General features: G+C 44.1%; 1 protein-coding gene across 4 annotated transcripts in view; it reads right to left on the minus strand.

The window, feature by feature from the left end:
• Positions 1-13,019, minus strand: part of RPS6KA1 (ribosomal protein S6 kinase A1) — a 65,767-nt gene that overhangs the window by 5,993 nt on the left and 46,755 nt on the right. For all 4 annotated transcript variants that reach the window (XM_054011935.1, XM_054011934.1, XM_054011937.1 and 1 more), the window contains 12 exons: positions 10,048-10,164; positions 7,165-7,246; positions 6,771-6,851; positions 5,602-5,681; positions 4,924-5,030; positions 3,914-3,951; positions 3,647-3,789; positions 3,007-3,077; positions 2,487-2,575; positions 2,185-2,249; positions 661-763; positions 194-321 (listed from right to left, as the gene is read on the minus strand). In XM_054011935.1, coding sequence (XP_053867910.1) covers positions 194-321; positions 661-763; positions 2,185-2,249; positions 2,487-2,575; positions 3,007-3,077; positions 3,647-3,789; positions 3,914-3,951; positions 4,924-5,030; positions 5,602-5,681; positions 6,771-6,851; positions 7,165-7,246; positions 10,048-10,164 — 1,104 coding nt within the window. The remainder of the gene's footprint in view (positions 1-193; positions 322-660; positions 764-2,184; positions 2,250-2,486; positions 2,576-3,006; positions 3,078-3,646; positions 3,790-3,913; positions 3,952-4,923; positions 5,031-5,601; positions 5,682-6,770; positions 6,852-7,164; positions 7,247-10,047; positions 10,165-13,019) is intronic.

The raw sequence follows: 13,019 nt of genomic DNA on the forward strand, positions 1-13,019 counted from the left end.
TCACACACTTCTCTGGAATCCACCAGGGAACTGGTCAGGGAGTTTGCAAGAGGAAATCCACCGGAAAAAGCCTTGCCCTCAGGCTTTCGCCAGGCTGCACTTATCAGCCCTCATGGTCTGGCCGACATGCGCTAGGCTTCTGGAATTATCATTGCAGTTTAAGAAAGGTCTTTCCTCGGTCCGGTCCCCTTACCTGTACCACAGAATGCAGAGGTGCCTGGGTAGGTTTGACCATGCCATCCTCCATCAATCCAGTTGCCACAAAACTGAACCCTCGGAAGAGCTGATGGGCCCCCGCACTCGGGGGAATTCCAGGGGAATCTGGAATAAGTCAGGAAAAAGAGTGGTCCTGCAGCAGCCTGCCAGTAGCTGACAATTTACCCCTCACGTACTAAGGGTTATGGTTACTCCCTATTCTAGACAGTAGCCACACCGCATGCTGAATAGACCATTTACCCAAGAGAGCCCCCTGCAGAGTTACTTCTGCACCATCCCTTGTCGAGAGCAGTAACCCTCTGAAGTCAGTGTTCCTCATTTTACAGTGATAGGCCTAGTCCTGCTGGAATAGGAGTCAGTGTAATACACCTCACCCCAGTACCATGTGTTGATATAGCCAGAGCATCCTGTACCAATTTCCTATTTGCTGGGGTGCACACAAACCTTTTGGCGTACGAGAGGTGAACTCTGTGTCAAAATAAAAGGTGTCATCTGGTCGGGCCACGGCAGGTTTGAAAGGTGGTTTGATCTCCCTGCGATATAGCTTCTGCAAAACACAACGCCAAGGATGCCATTCAACAAACCATCCCCCACAGGTAGCTGTCCCAATTGGCAGACATTCCCAAACGCTCCTAAGGGGATGGATTTACCAGGAAAGAGAAGCCATGAGGAGGAAACTTTACAAGCCAGAAATTGCTTGGTAGCATAGTGTAGAACTACAGCTCAGTCAGAGTTAGACTCTCATTGGAAGGCCCTTCCATGGAGCTGTTGATTCACTTCTGTGGCAGAAGCTTGCAGTATTTCTCCTCCCTAGGCAGCTGCTACCGAGAGCCAAAATAACTTTGTACCTCCAGGGTGCTAAAAAGCCAACTATCCAGGAACTAGTTTATGCCACCAGGGTCTGCTGTGTCTTCTCTGCTCACTCTGGCATCAGATGCTGGGCCTGAAAGCTACATCTAGGAAGAGCTAGAGGAATTCCTGGCAGGGAGTTTTTTCCTCCCCACAGCCTTTCTGAATTGCTACTTGAAGATACACCTCTACCCCGATATAACGCTGCCCTCAGGAGCCAAAAAATCTTACTGCGCTATAGGTGAAACTGCATTATATCGAACTTGCTTTGATCTGCCGGAGTGCGCAGCCCGCAGCCCCCCCCAAGCACTGCTTTACCGCGTTATATCCAAATTCATGTTATGTCGGGGTGGAGGTGTAGCTTGAGAGGAACCCTATGCCAGCATCACGGGAGGTCTGTTCTAAAACCTTTATAGGTCTTCTATAACCTCCATCACTACAGTATCAGAATGCCTCAAGCACTAACTGGCCAGCCCTCAGAAGACCTCGGCAAGGTACCGGAGTACAGATAGGGAACAGAGCTGCCAAGAGATTGTGTGACTCGCTCAGAAGTTACACAGGAAGCCTGTGGTAAAGCAAAAAATTGAACCCATATTTCCTGAGTTCCAGTCTTAGTCACCAAACCATCCTGGCCCAATCACTTCAGCCAGATATTGTTCTATTAGGACAATTTCTGTCTTTCAAACTGTAGATCCATTCCTTCCAAAAAGATTCCTGTCCCTCAAGTATATTTTCCAATACGTCCGAGGCCATCCCTCTCCTGCTAAATCCCAGATTAGCTTCCACGTCCTTCCACTGCAAGAGATGGTTGATGGTCTCATTTTGATGTGAATTCACACATGTAGGGTATTTGATATGACAAATGTGATTTTTGTTCAGTTTCCTACTTCAGCCGTCCAGGTGACTCCCGTTCCTTTTGTGTAAACACTGTTTTGGGGAAGGACTCTGACAGCTGATGAACAACAGGACGCAGCCTTTTGACTGCCGGTCACTCTATAAGCATCTGTTTTACTGCAGAGCTAAGACAGTCGAGTGACTCATGCCTCTCCCCTTCATTGGTATGCAAGTTTGAGAGCATGTAGAATCCAATATCTGAGCAAAGAAAGGTTCAATACTCACATTCCAGTCAATGGTGGAGTAAAAAGGGTGACGCTTTATCTCTTCTGCCCCATCTGTACCAGAACCTGGAAGACAGACACCACTCTGGATTTAGCGCTACTGTATATACCCACTCCACTGCTAATGACATAAGCAAGGCTATAATCCACTGTGCAATGTGACCGGGTATTACTGGGAGTCAAGCTGTGCTGAGATGTGTGGGAGAACCTAGCCAAAATCCAATGTATCTGACCCACTTGGACAAAGGAGCCAAGATGTTGCACCTGGAGCTCCCAGAAACAATGTAACACCGGATGTCTTACCTAATCTGTTGGCTGGATTCCTTTTGAAAAGAGCTCGCAGGAGACTCTGTGCTTCGGAGCTCAGGAACTGAGGCATGCCCAGCTTTGCTCTAGAAAGAAAAAAAAAAAAATTGTGCAATTAACTCTGAGTAAGTAAAACGAGCAAACAGGCACTGACTACAGCTCATCTGCCACCTAGCTTCCCACGTCTTTCCTTGCAGCATGTGAGATGGAGTCAGTTTTTCGCTCAGCATTTTAACACTGTGCCCTCCGTAAGTCTGTTTATAGAAATCCTCGCAAATTAATGCCATTAAACTGTTATAACCCCCAGGATGCAAAATTCCTGACGTCCTAGCGTAGGGTGACCAGATACCAAGTATGAAAAATCAGGATGGAGGTGAGAAGTAATAGGAGCCTATATAAGACAAAGCCCTGAATATCGGGACTGTCCCTATACAATTAGGACATCTAGTCACCCTGTCCTAGAAGCAGAGCAGCGAGCTTCGCCCCTGCAGAGACACTGAAGAATAACTCCTCTTACTTGAGAATGAACGTCATTGTCTCCTTACGGTCTTTTCCCTGGAACGGCAGGGAGCCAGTGAGCATCTCAAACTAGAAAGAAGAGCAAGAGAGAAGGTTAAATGATTGAGCGAGAGTTTCTAGGGGCAGCAGATCCTAATATGGTTTAGGCAGAGAGCCCTATAACACTGAACCTTGATATGGCTAATGGTAATTTATACAGTCTTTCAAAGAACACCTTAGAGCAGAAAGGCCATGGATTGAATGACCACCAGGTGGCAGCTCTAGATCCAAACAAGGAACACTAGCATCACTTCCAGTCTGAAATGAAAGCATCTTAACAGGAAACTTAAGCTGTCTTAATGAGACAAAATGTAACGGTCGTGAGAGACTGTCAGAAACCATCTAAATTCTACGTTCAACAGCTATGAATGTAACTGATCCCTGTGACATTCGTTACACTTCACTACTGATTGCTTTGGTCAGAGTAACTTATATGGGAGCTTGAAAACATTGGAGTGACTATTAGATCTTTCCCAGTTCAATAGTTCTCTGTTAGAGATGCATTATAATGCACAGAGATATTGCATCATCTCTCCAGAGCTACCATTTAAAGAGCCACCATAAAATTAGGCTTCAAACATGCTAGTTAGATACCATACCATTAATACACCATATGACCACCAGTCAGCGCTGTGGGTGTGGCCCTGACGATTCACAACTTCTGGTGCCATATATTCCACTGTCCCACAGAAGGAATACGCTTTCTTCTCATGGTCAATGGCTTCTTTACTCAAACCAAAATCTACACAAAAGAGAAAAACCATGAACATATGTCCACTTTCTACAAACAGAGCACAGGCATGGAAGAATGTCTGTATCTCAAGTTGCAAGTCTGCTGTAGTGCAAAATTTTTGGAGTCACCTTACCTGTGAGTTTGATGTGGCCTTCTTCATCCAAGAGGATGCTATGAGAGGGAGAAGAGAGACAGGCGTGTAAACATCAATGATTATTACCGTAACATAGAGATGCTAACAAGTGAACCAGCACTTATTTCTGCTCCTGAGAGACTAGTTAAAAAGCTTTCAGAACCCCAGAAACAGATCTTAGCACCACCACTTTCAGCCCCGATGGTTTAGCCCTTTCATCAAGATGTACGATGCAAAGAGAATGGCCCCATTTTCCTCCAGCCACTTACACTCTCCCTCCTAACAGCGATGCTTTGTGCAAGGACTCCATTATTTGCAACACTGTAGCACCTTGGAGCCCCAGTCCTGGATCAGGAACCCACTGTGCTAGGCATTGTACAAACACAGAACAAAAAGACATCCCTGCCCCGAAGAGCTTACAATTTAAGTATAAAGACAAGAGACAACAGGTGGACAGACCGAGGACTACAAGGAATCAATGAGACAACTCTGGTCAGCATGACAGGCAGCAGCCCCAGCACACCCGCAACTTAACTGTTAAGTTTTTTGTAAGCATTACAGCAGAGGAGATTTGAAGAACCCCTACTTTTCCTTTGATGGCTCTACGGGGTGGGTAGTGGCGGGGAGGGTTTGATGCCCGAGGCTTTATATAGTCTCTTTGGAGTATCCCTATTGTTTGCCAAGCAAGCCAGCATTTTCGTCAGCTAGAATACAGAATCTGAGTCCTTGGGTCAGCACGAAAAAGCTCAGGACAGGGCAAGCGTGCTGCCCAGTGTTCCCAGCCCGACTGCCTAGGAAGGGAAGGAGAAAGCTGGAGCATTTTTCTCCTCTCTTTCCCCACAAGAGTTTTAGGCTACTGCTACTCATTACTCCAGCCTACGTGCATTTCTCAGCTTAACAGGAGGACGCTTTGGCATTTAAAGACTACAGACATGAGACTGAGGTGCAGGAGAGGCGGCCCAGTGCTGTGTCATTAAATCGGAGGCAGCGTAAGGTTCTGCTATACATACTTCTCTGGTTTGAGGTCTCGGTATAGGATTCCCAGGCTGTGTAAATGATCAAGCCCCAGAGCCAGCTCAGCTAGGTAGAACTTCACATCTTCCTCAGTGAACATTACCTGAGGCACAGAGGAGAGACAGACACCTGGGTGATAAGAAATCAGCCTCCCAAGAACATACCATGAAGTTGTTCCCCATCACAAACATCCCCTCCCCAACATACCCAGCCACTCACCCCTTCAGACTTGTATTTCCTGCTAGCCTGAGATTAAACAGCACAATTAGAGGTTGCTAAACAGTGAGCTGATGTTAATTTAGGATTTTAATTTACATCAGCTATTGTTCTCCAATTATCTTTACCTGTCACTTCAATTTGCAGATTAACTTCCCCATCCCTAGCCTCCTTCCTTGCCCCCTCCTCGATAGGAGCAAATCAGGTTGATTAAGCCGCTACATTGCAGCAGGACAGAGAAAGGGAGTCACTGGTTCCCATCTCTGTCACTTTACACAGCAGTAGCTAGTCAGGGCTCACCTCATCTATGTAGCCACTGTTTTCTGTTCTGATGAGTTGGAGAACAGTGCTCCAAATACCAGTTGTCCTCTACAATAGGCACTCACTATTGCCTACGCTGGTAGAGCTGAACATGCCCGCACCATGAACAGCACAGCAAGATCCCAAGGCATGCTCACCTCTTTGGAAAGCCGAGTGAAGAGATCTCCTCCTCTCAGGAAATCCAAGATGAGATAGAGCTTGCCCTCTGTCTGGAATGCTGAAACATAGGCCAGAGCAGGAATCAGTGCCCTTCTACCCGGACTGCTTGGCAATGTCAGATACCCCTCAAAGCTGGGCGGCTTTAGGTTTCCAGATGCCCCACATTCCCACTAGGCTTAATACAGATATAGCTAGTGACTGGGTGTCAAAATGAGATCACCTGCAAAGTCAGCACTGGGATGGGAGATCACCAAGAACACTTAGGCGCTGCAGGAATTGGCATTGGTGATTGAGTAGGTGGCATTCTTCCCTTGAAATCAGTGCCTAATCAATGCATGCTGCTGGGAGGCAGTGACTTACTGGAAGAGCTGTTTTTGCAGAGAAGAAATAAGAGGTGCCGACCACTGTAGTGCATAAATCTCCTACGATATCTTTCCTGGGAGTAGGAGTTTTAACCCAGGGGACAAATTCTAGCACATGTAGTTATTCTGCCTTCTTAAATCCCCCCTGCTGTTTTGGTAACTGAAGCACCAGCTGCCTCTGGAGCCACCCACAATGGAGAGCTCAGAATTCTGAACTTAGGAGGGAGGGTGTGGAATGGAAGGGAGGGGAGATCGGGTCCAAGGGGCTGTGTGGAAAAGACAAAACTAAGCTTTAAAAAAGGGAACAAATTCAGGTGCATCTGCTACACCTGCTCTTCTGTGCTTAGATAGAACTGTACTGAACACACAAAGCCCAAGGGTTTAAAATTCATCCTCTTCTCCTGTGTTATTCTATTTTCCTATTCAATAACCAGGCAGGGCATGGGACCAAGATCCCATCAGAGGAAGAGTTCATTTTTAGGGGGATTGTGCTTAGAAAGACAACAGGACAATCTAGGCAGTAAGGGGAACAGGGGCTACTTGACAGATGAAGGCTCCTCCCATATTACTGCTATTGGCATAACCCTTCCAGACAGTATTTGAGAAAAATACACATTCAACAAGAATCTGTTGCTGGACACCTAGGGAACAGCTCCCCCAGGCAATGCACTGCACTTGCAGTAGCGCATAGTGGGTAGTGCTCATGGACAGTTAGAAACTATTCAGGGCTGTTGCCATCCACTGGCTCTGCCATTCCTCTGGCCTGAAGCTAGCTGTGTACTCACCATAGTGCAGTTTCACCACAAAGGGATGGTTCACATCAGCTAAGATGTCCCTTTCCATTTTTGTCCGTACGCGATCGCGCACTGTGGAGAGAGATGCACAGTTCAGACACTTCGGAACAGGACAATGACCCCGACACCAGCTACAGGGCTCTGCCTGCAGCCTCATGGCTTCACTAGCTCTCGCCAAACTGTGCCTAGCTCGACATTTCCCCATTCCCAGCTCTGAAGAGACTTTCCTTCGTGGAGCAGCATTGATTACTCTCTCCCACCTCAGTCAGTCAGTGGTGGGGAGATATGGGTGCATCACTACAGAATGGTGCAGTTTTCCCAGCACGACTTCTCATTCCATTTTGGGGATGCAGATGTGGATCAGCACATGGAAAGCCCTTCTCACCTTTCAAGGTTGCTTTCTTCAGGACCTTCATGGCATAGAGATGGCCATTGTCTGGTGGGGTGATTTTTCTTACTAAAAAGACCTGCATACACAGGAGGAGAGATCAACTTGTGACTAAAGTCATCTGGATAGAATTTTACTGCATACTAGCAAATAAACCCCCATGCGACTCCAGAACAGCAGCAAACTGCAGGGTCAGCAAGTTCAACGCTTTGAGCTCCACAAGCAAAAGCCGACAGGTTTCCAGAGTCTCCTGGGGAAGGTATTTTGATGCTTCGCCTTCCTGCTCCCCATCTCCAAAGCAGGCTTGCCCTTAGAGCATTCCTGCCTCTGCTCACCACACCGTTTTTCCTCCAATCGTCACAACTGAAAGCAAAGCCTATTAAGAAAAAAAAAAAAGCCTCTCCCCAATACCAAGGAACCAGTCACCACCCTTGGTACCGTGTCAGACTAGATCAGACTCAGGGAGTACCCAAGTGCCCCACTGTACTAGGAGACTTCCTTCTGACATGTGGCTTTGGCAGCAAGACTGACTCCCAGGCATTCATGATTAATGCCATCCCTGGCAGCTTCCCCTCCTTTCCAAGTCCTCATATACAACAGTGGCTGGATCCAGGCAGGGAAATGGGGCCTCATTATCAGAGAGTGGCCACTTCTCTTGGCAGCATGAGAAATGGAGCTCAGAATCCTAGTCAGATCCTCAGTGACCCATGGAGATATCTGTATGCAGCAGATTGTTTTTAGAGATGGATTATTCATGGGTTGAAAGAGAAGAGAGTTTAGGTGCCACTTCCCTCCCCCTCCATAAAGGGTAAAAAAGAACATGTGTACAAGTGAGTGGAAGCCTTGGATAGTCACCCATATACAGAGTAATCTGAGAGAGGAGGGTGGGGAGAGTAACAGAGAATCCCTAAATTCTCTTTATCCAGCCACATGGCTAGAGAGCCAATTGGAGAGCAGCTGGATGTTGCTTTTACATGGAATACCTACATTTTATGGCTGTCGATTAATCGCAGTTAACACACGCAATTAACTCAAAAACATTAATCAAGATTAATCGCAGTTTTAATCGCACTGTTAAACAATAGAATACCAATTGAAATTTATTAAATATTATGGATGCTTTTCTACATTTTCATATATGCTGTATTCTGCGTTGTGGTTGAAATCAAAGTGTATATTATTTTTTATTACAAATATTTGCACTATAAAAATGATAAACAAAAGAAATAGGATTTTTCAATTCACCTAAGTACTGTAGTGCAATCTCTTTGTCGTGAAAGTGCAACTTACAAATGTAGATTTTTGTTTTGCTACATAACTGCACTCCAAAAACAAACAATGTAAAACTTCAGAGCCTACAAGTTCACTCAGTCCTACTTCTTGTTCAGCCAATCGCTAAGACAAACAAGTTTGTTTACATTTACAGGAGATAATGCTGCCCTCTTCTTATATACAATGTCACCAGAAAGTGAGAACAGGCATTTGCATGGCACTTTTCTGGCTGGCATTGCAAGGTATTTACGTACCAGAAGCTAAACATTCATATGGCCCTTCATGCTTCAGCCACCATTCCAGAGGACATGCTTCCATACTGATGATGCTCATTAAAAAAAAATAATGCGTTAATTAAATTTGTGACTGAACTCCCTGGGGGAAAACTGTATGTCCCCTGCTCTGTTTTACCTGCACTCTGCCATATATTTCATGTTATAGCAGTCTTGGATGATGACCCAGCACATGTTGTTAATTTTAAGAACACTTTCACTGCAGATTTCACAAAACACAAAGAAGGTACCAATGTGAGATTTCTAAAAATAGCTACAGCACTCAACCCAAGGTTTAAGAATCTGAAGTGCCTTTCAAAATCTGAGAGGGACGAGGTATGGAGCATGCTTTCAGAAGTCTTAGAGCAACACTCCGATGCGGAAACTAAATAACTCAAAAAAAGAAAATCAACCTTCTGCTGGTGGCATCTGACTCAGATAATGAAAATGAACGTGCTTTGATCCGCACTGATGTGGAATGTTACAGAGCAGAATCTGTCATCAGCATGGACGCATGTCCCCTGGACTGGTGGCTGAAGAACGAAGGGAAATATGAATCTTTAGCACATCTGGCACGTAAATATCTTGCGACACCGGCTATAACAGTGCCATGCGAACGCCTGTTCTCACTTTCAGGTGACATTGTAAACAAGAAGCAGGCAGCATTATCTCCTGCAAATGTAAATGAACTTGTTTGTCTGAGCAATTGATGGAACAAGAAGCAGGACTGAGTGGACTTGCAGGTTCTAAAATTTTACATTGTTTTTATTTTGACTGCAGTTTTTTTGTACATAATTCTACGTTTGTAAGTTCAATTTTCATGATAAAGCAATTGCATACAGTACTTGTATTAGGTGAACTGAAAAATACTATTTTTTTTATAGTGCAAATACTTGTAATCAAAAATAACTATAAAGTGAGCACTGTACACTTTGTATTCTGTATTGTAATTGAAATCAATATATTTGAAAAATGTAGAAAATATGCAAAAATATTTAAATAAATGGTATTTTATTATTGTTTAACAGTGCGATTAATCCCGATTAATTTTTTTAATCGCTTGACTCTCTCAAGTCAAGATCTCTCCTTCCACCCTCTTCATTGTCAGAGCTCTCATTAGAGCTTATTGCAGCACTATACGCACAAGGACTGCAAGAGTGGACCTCTTGGAGCAGACTGCACCTGCAGCAGCATCCGGTCTCAGAAGAAACTCAGTCAAATTGTTATTCCGGCTGTGAGCTCGTGGGAATCGTGTAGCCAGTTGCTCTTCTCCCATCATCCTGGCCCCAAAATAGATTTAATTGGCATATAAAGATACAGTAGGAAGCAAACTCACTTTGCCAAAAGAGCCTTGGCCCAGAACTTTGAGAAGTTCAAACTGCGAAGGATCACCCTTCTCAGAGCCCTCCTTCACATGGTGTGTGATGTTAATTTCTTTCACGATACCTTCATCCTGAAATAAAAAACACATGGATGAGGAAGACTAACTTCCAGAGCAGAGGAAAAGCCTCATCTGTTCAAGTACGACTACAAGCTCTTGGGAACCAGAACTGATCCCACAACACAAGCATCTCCTGCTTGCAACTTCCAGGGCAAAATCACTAGAAGGACTTGCAAATAGCATAGCACCTTGCAAATATTTCACTCTCTTATCAAACGCCACACTCCTTTGCTTCTAGCCAAAGAACAGAGTTCAGTTTCTTTGAACTGCATTTCATAAGAGTTTTGAAAGCAATTTTTTTAAAGCAAGAGTGGCAATAATGTGTATACTACTAAAAATCCCAACACGCGGCATTGTTGTCATACAACAAGGACGTGGCTGGCAAGTCAGACACACAAAACCCCATCTGTTCAGCAATCTGAGTAGCTCTGTCACAGGAGTCTTAGTGCATCTTGAGCACATAAGGACGCTTTTTTACAGCCTCAGCTCTTCTGGGAGATAGAGAAGCCAAGGTCTGTATGTGATACATGGTTTGTTTAAATACATTCTTTTACCGAGCTCGAGAGCAGACATGATCAGAGAATAATGAAAGGTGGAGGGAAGGTAATTCACTACCTTCCATCTACCTTTTTTTTGAAAAGGCAGAACACAGGGCAACAAAGGACATTAAAAAGACAACATTTAACATGTCCCTCCCCACCTCACAAACAAAATGTCCGGTGGAACTCCCTGCCACAAGACTGAGGCCAAGAGTTTAGCTCAATTGAAAAAGCCCTAGACATTTACACAAATCGGAACATCTCCAAAGATTAAAAGAGGGGCATAAGCGTTCATGCTTCAAAGCAGCCAGTCATTAACTACCTCGAGAACAGGAAGGAGTTTTCCTTATAGTCAAATGACTTCATAATTGTCATTTTTTAAAATTAAACAAAGCACCCAATACTAGATCCAGGAAAAATTTGACTAAAAACATATTTTTTGGGGACCAAAAAAAAAAAAAAAAATGCAGATTTGGCAACACCAAAATATTTTATGATGATTTTTCAGAATTGTTCCAGTCAAAGAAGCCTTTAAAAATGTCAAAACCTGCCCTCCAAAACATTGTTTTGACATTTTCTAAAAAAAAAATTTCAATTTTATTTTGAAATGACTTTCAAAATTTCCATTAAATTTTACCGTAAAAAATGCTTTAAATTTCTCAAAATCTAAACAAAAAATATTGTTTGACTCCCCATTTTTTAAAATTTGTTTTTGATTTTTCAGAATTGCCAGTGAACCAGAAAATCTGTATTTGCATGGTTCCACCTGAGATTCGCCAGCATATGGAAACTCAACAAGCTGGACGTCTGGTCTGGGAATTACGTTCCGGAGCACACTGAAGACCCAATCTACAGCAGGGCTCAGAGACACTGGGTTTAAAAGTGGTCCTGACTTCCTAATGCTTTTTAGTTGACTGTTAACATCTTGACTAAGTCAGGTTTAGAAACAACAATTCTACCCTATGTAAAAACCCAGTTTTGTACAGTTTAGTCCCTACAGGTTTTAAATAGAACAGTATTTAAATCGAGTTTAACCACCACCCAAGAGGATGGAGCTGCCGTGTACTTTGGGCACTAGCTTCCTTTCTTTACCAGAACTGCCTCCACCCTCTCTGAAAAGGTTCTCCGGAAGCGGGGAGATGCATACAAGGATGTGGTTGCCTACCTGAAGTTGTGCACCCTTTTCTTTCTAGCTCATGAGCTTTGTTTTCTCTAGACTAGGAAGTGCCTTTGTTTTCATATTATTTGGCAGCTCTGTTCTCTCAAAACTGATAGTAAATACTGAATTCTGGTACCAACTGAAGCCTTTACCCACACAACAGGTCCAGCAAGAGCAGCAGCAGGACTAACTTCCCCAACATTCTCCTGCCTGTCTTATCCCTGTTCTGGAGGGACCAAACTAGAGGCAAGAAAGGTATTGTCTCCATAATGCAGTCCTAAGCTTCTATGCAGAGACTGTCCATAAGATGGTCAACAGAGTTTGTGGTTTTTACATTGCTGGCAGCTGTCCACTAGGGACTGAATCACCAACTCCTTTACCATGTCAATGAAAAACCATTCTCTAGGAACAGCTTTCCATCATTGTCAACCTGGTTTGGACTGAAGTGAGCAAGGGGCCCCATGACATTGTATCCCCCAGTTGCGAAAGCATGACACCCAACCAACCTGAGAAAGGACCCGGAAACACCAAGCTATTTGGGGAATGTCATGAAAGGTACTGGAGAAACTCCTAGACTGCAGGCTATAAGCCTCAGCATTAGGACTGAACACACACTGTTCTGACAAGTCAGACTGTAGAGTGTTTCATTTCCAGCACACTATTTTTATGGCCAGAGTCACTTTTCTGGACCTCAGCAGTACAATTTGCTGTTCATAATCAAAGGAAAAAGATATGGCCAACAGCGTTCCCATTAACACAAAAGAACGAAGAAATAGCCAGAACTCAGGACAGCTTAATGACCCAGTTCAACATCAAGGAAGTAGTATTAAAGTTAGGCTCAACTGTAGAATAGAGAAACAAAAACGGGGGTTTCATGAAAACAGCAAGGAGAAAAAAAATATTGACACTGATTGGGTTAGGTTAAGTTTAATACCAAGTTATATTGTGTGCCTAGTAGATCCATTTTAAATGAATATTTCCTTTACACACAGACATTTATGCTCCTCTATATTCCTTCATTATAACTGAGGGACTCAGTATGGTAGGAACAATTCCATGTACACCCAATAGCTGCTGTTCCAAGTTCTTCCAATGGAGGTATAGTACAATTGTGCGAATGATCTGAACTTCAGTACATTTAGCCAACAATAAGCCCCAATTTGACTAGT

The sequence above is a fragment of the Malaclemys terrapin genome, chromosome 22 (assembly GCF_027887155.1).
Source record: "Malaclemys terrapin pileata isolate rMalTer1 chromosome 22, rMalTer1.hap1, whole genome shotgun sequence".
NCBI lineage: Eukaryota > Metazoa > Chordata > Testudines > Emydidae > Malaclemys > Malaclemys terrapin.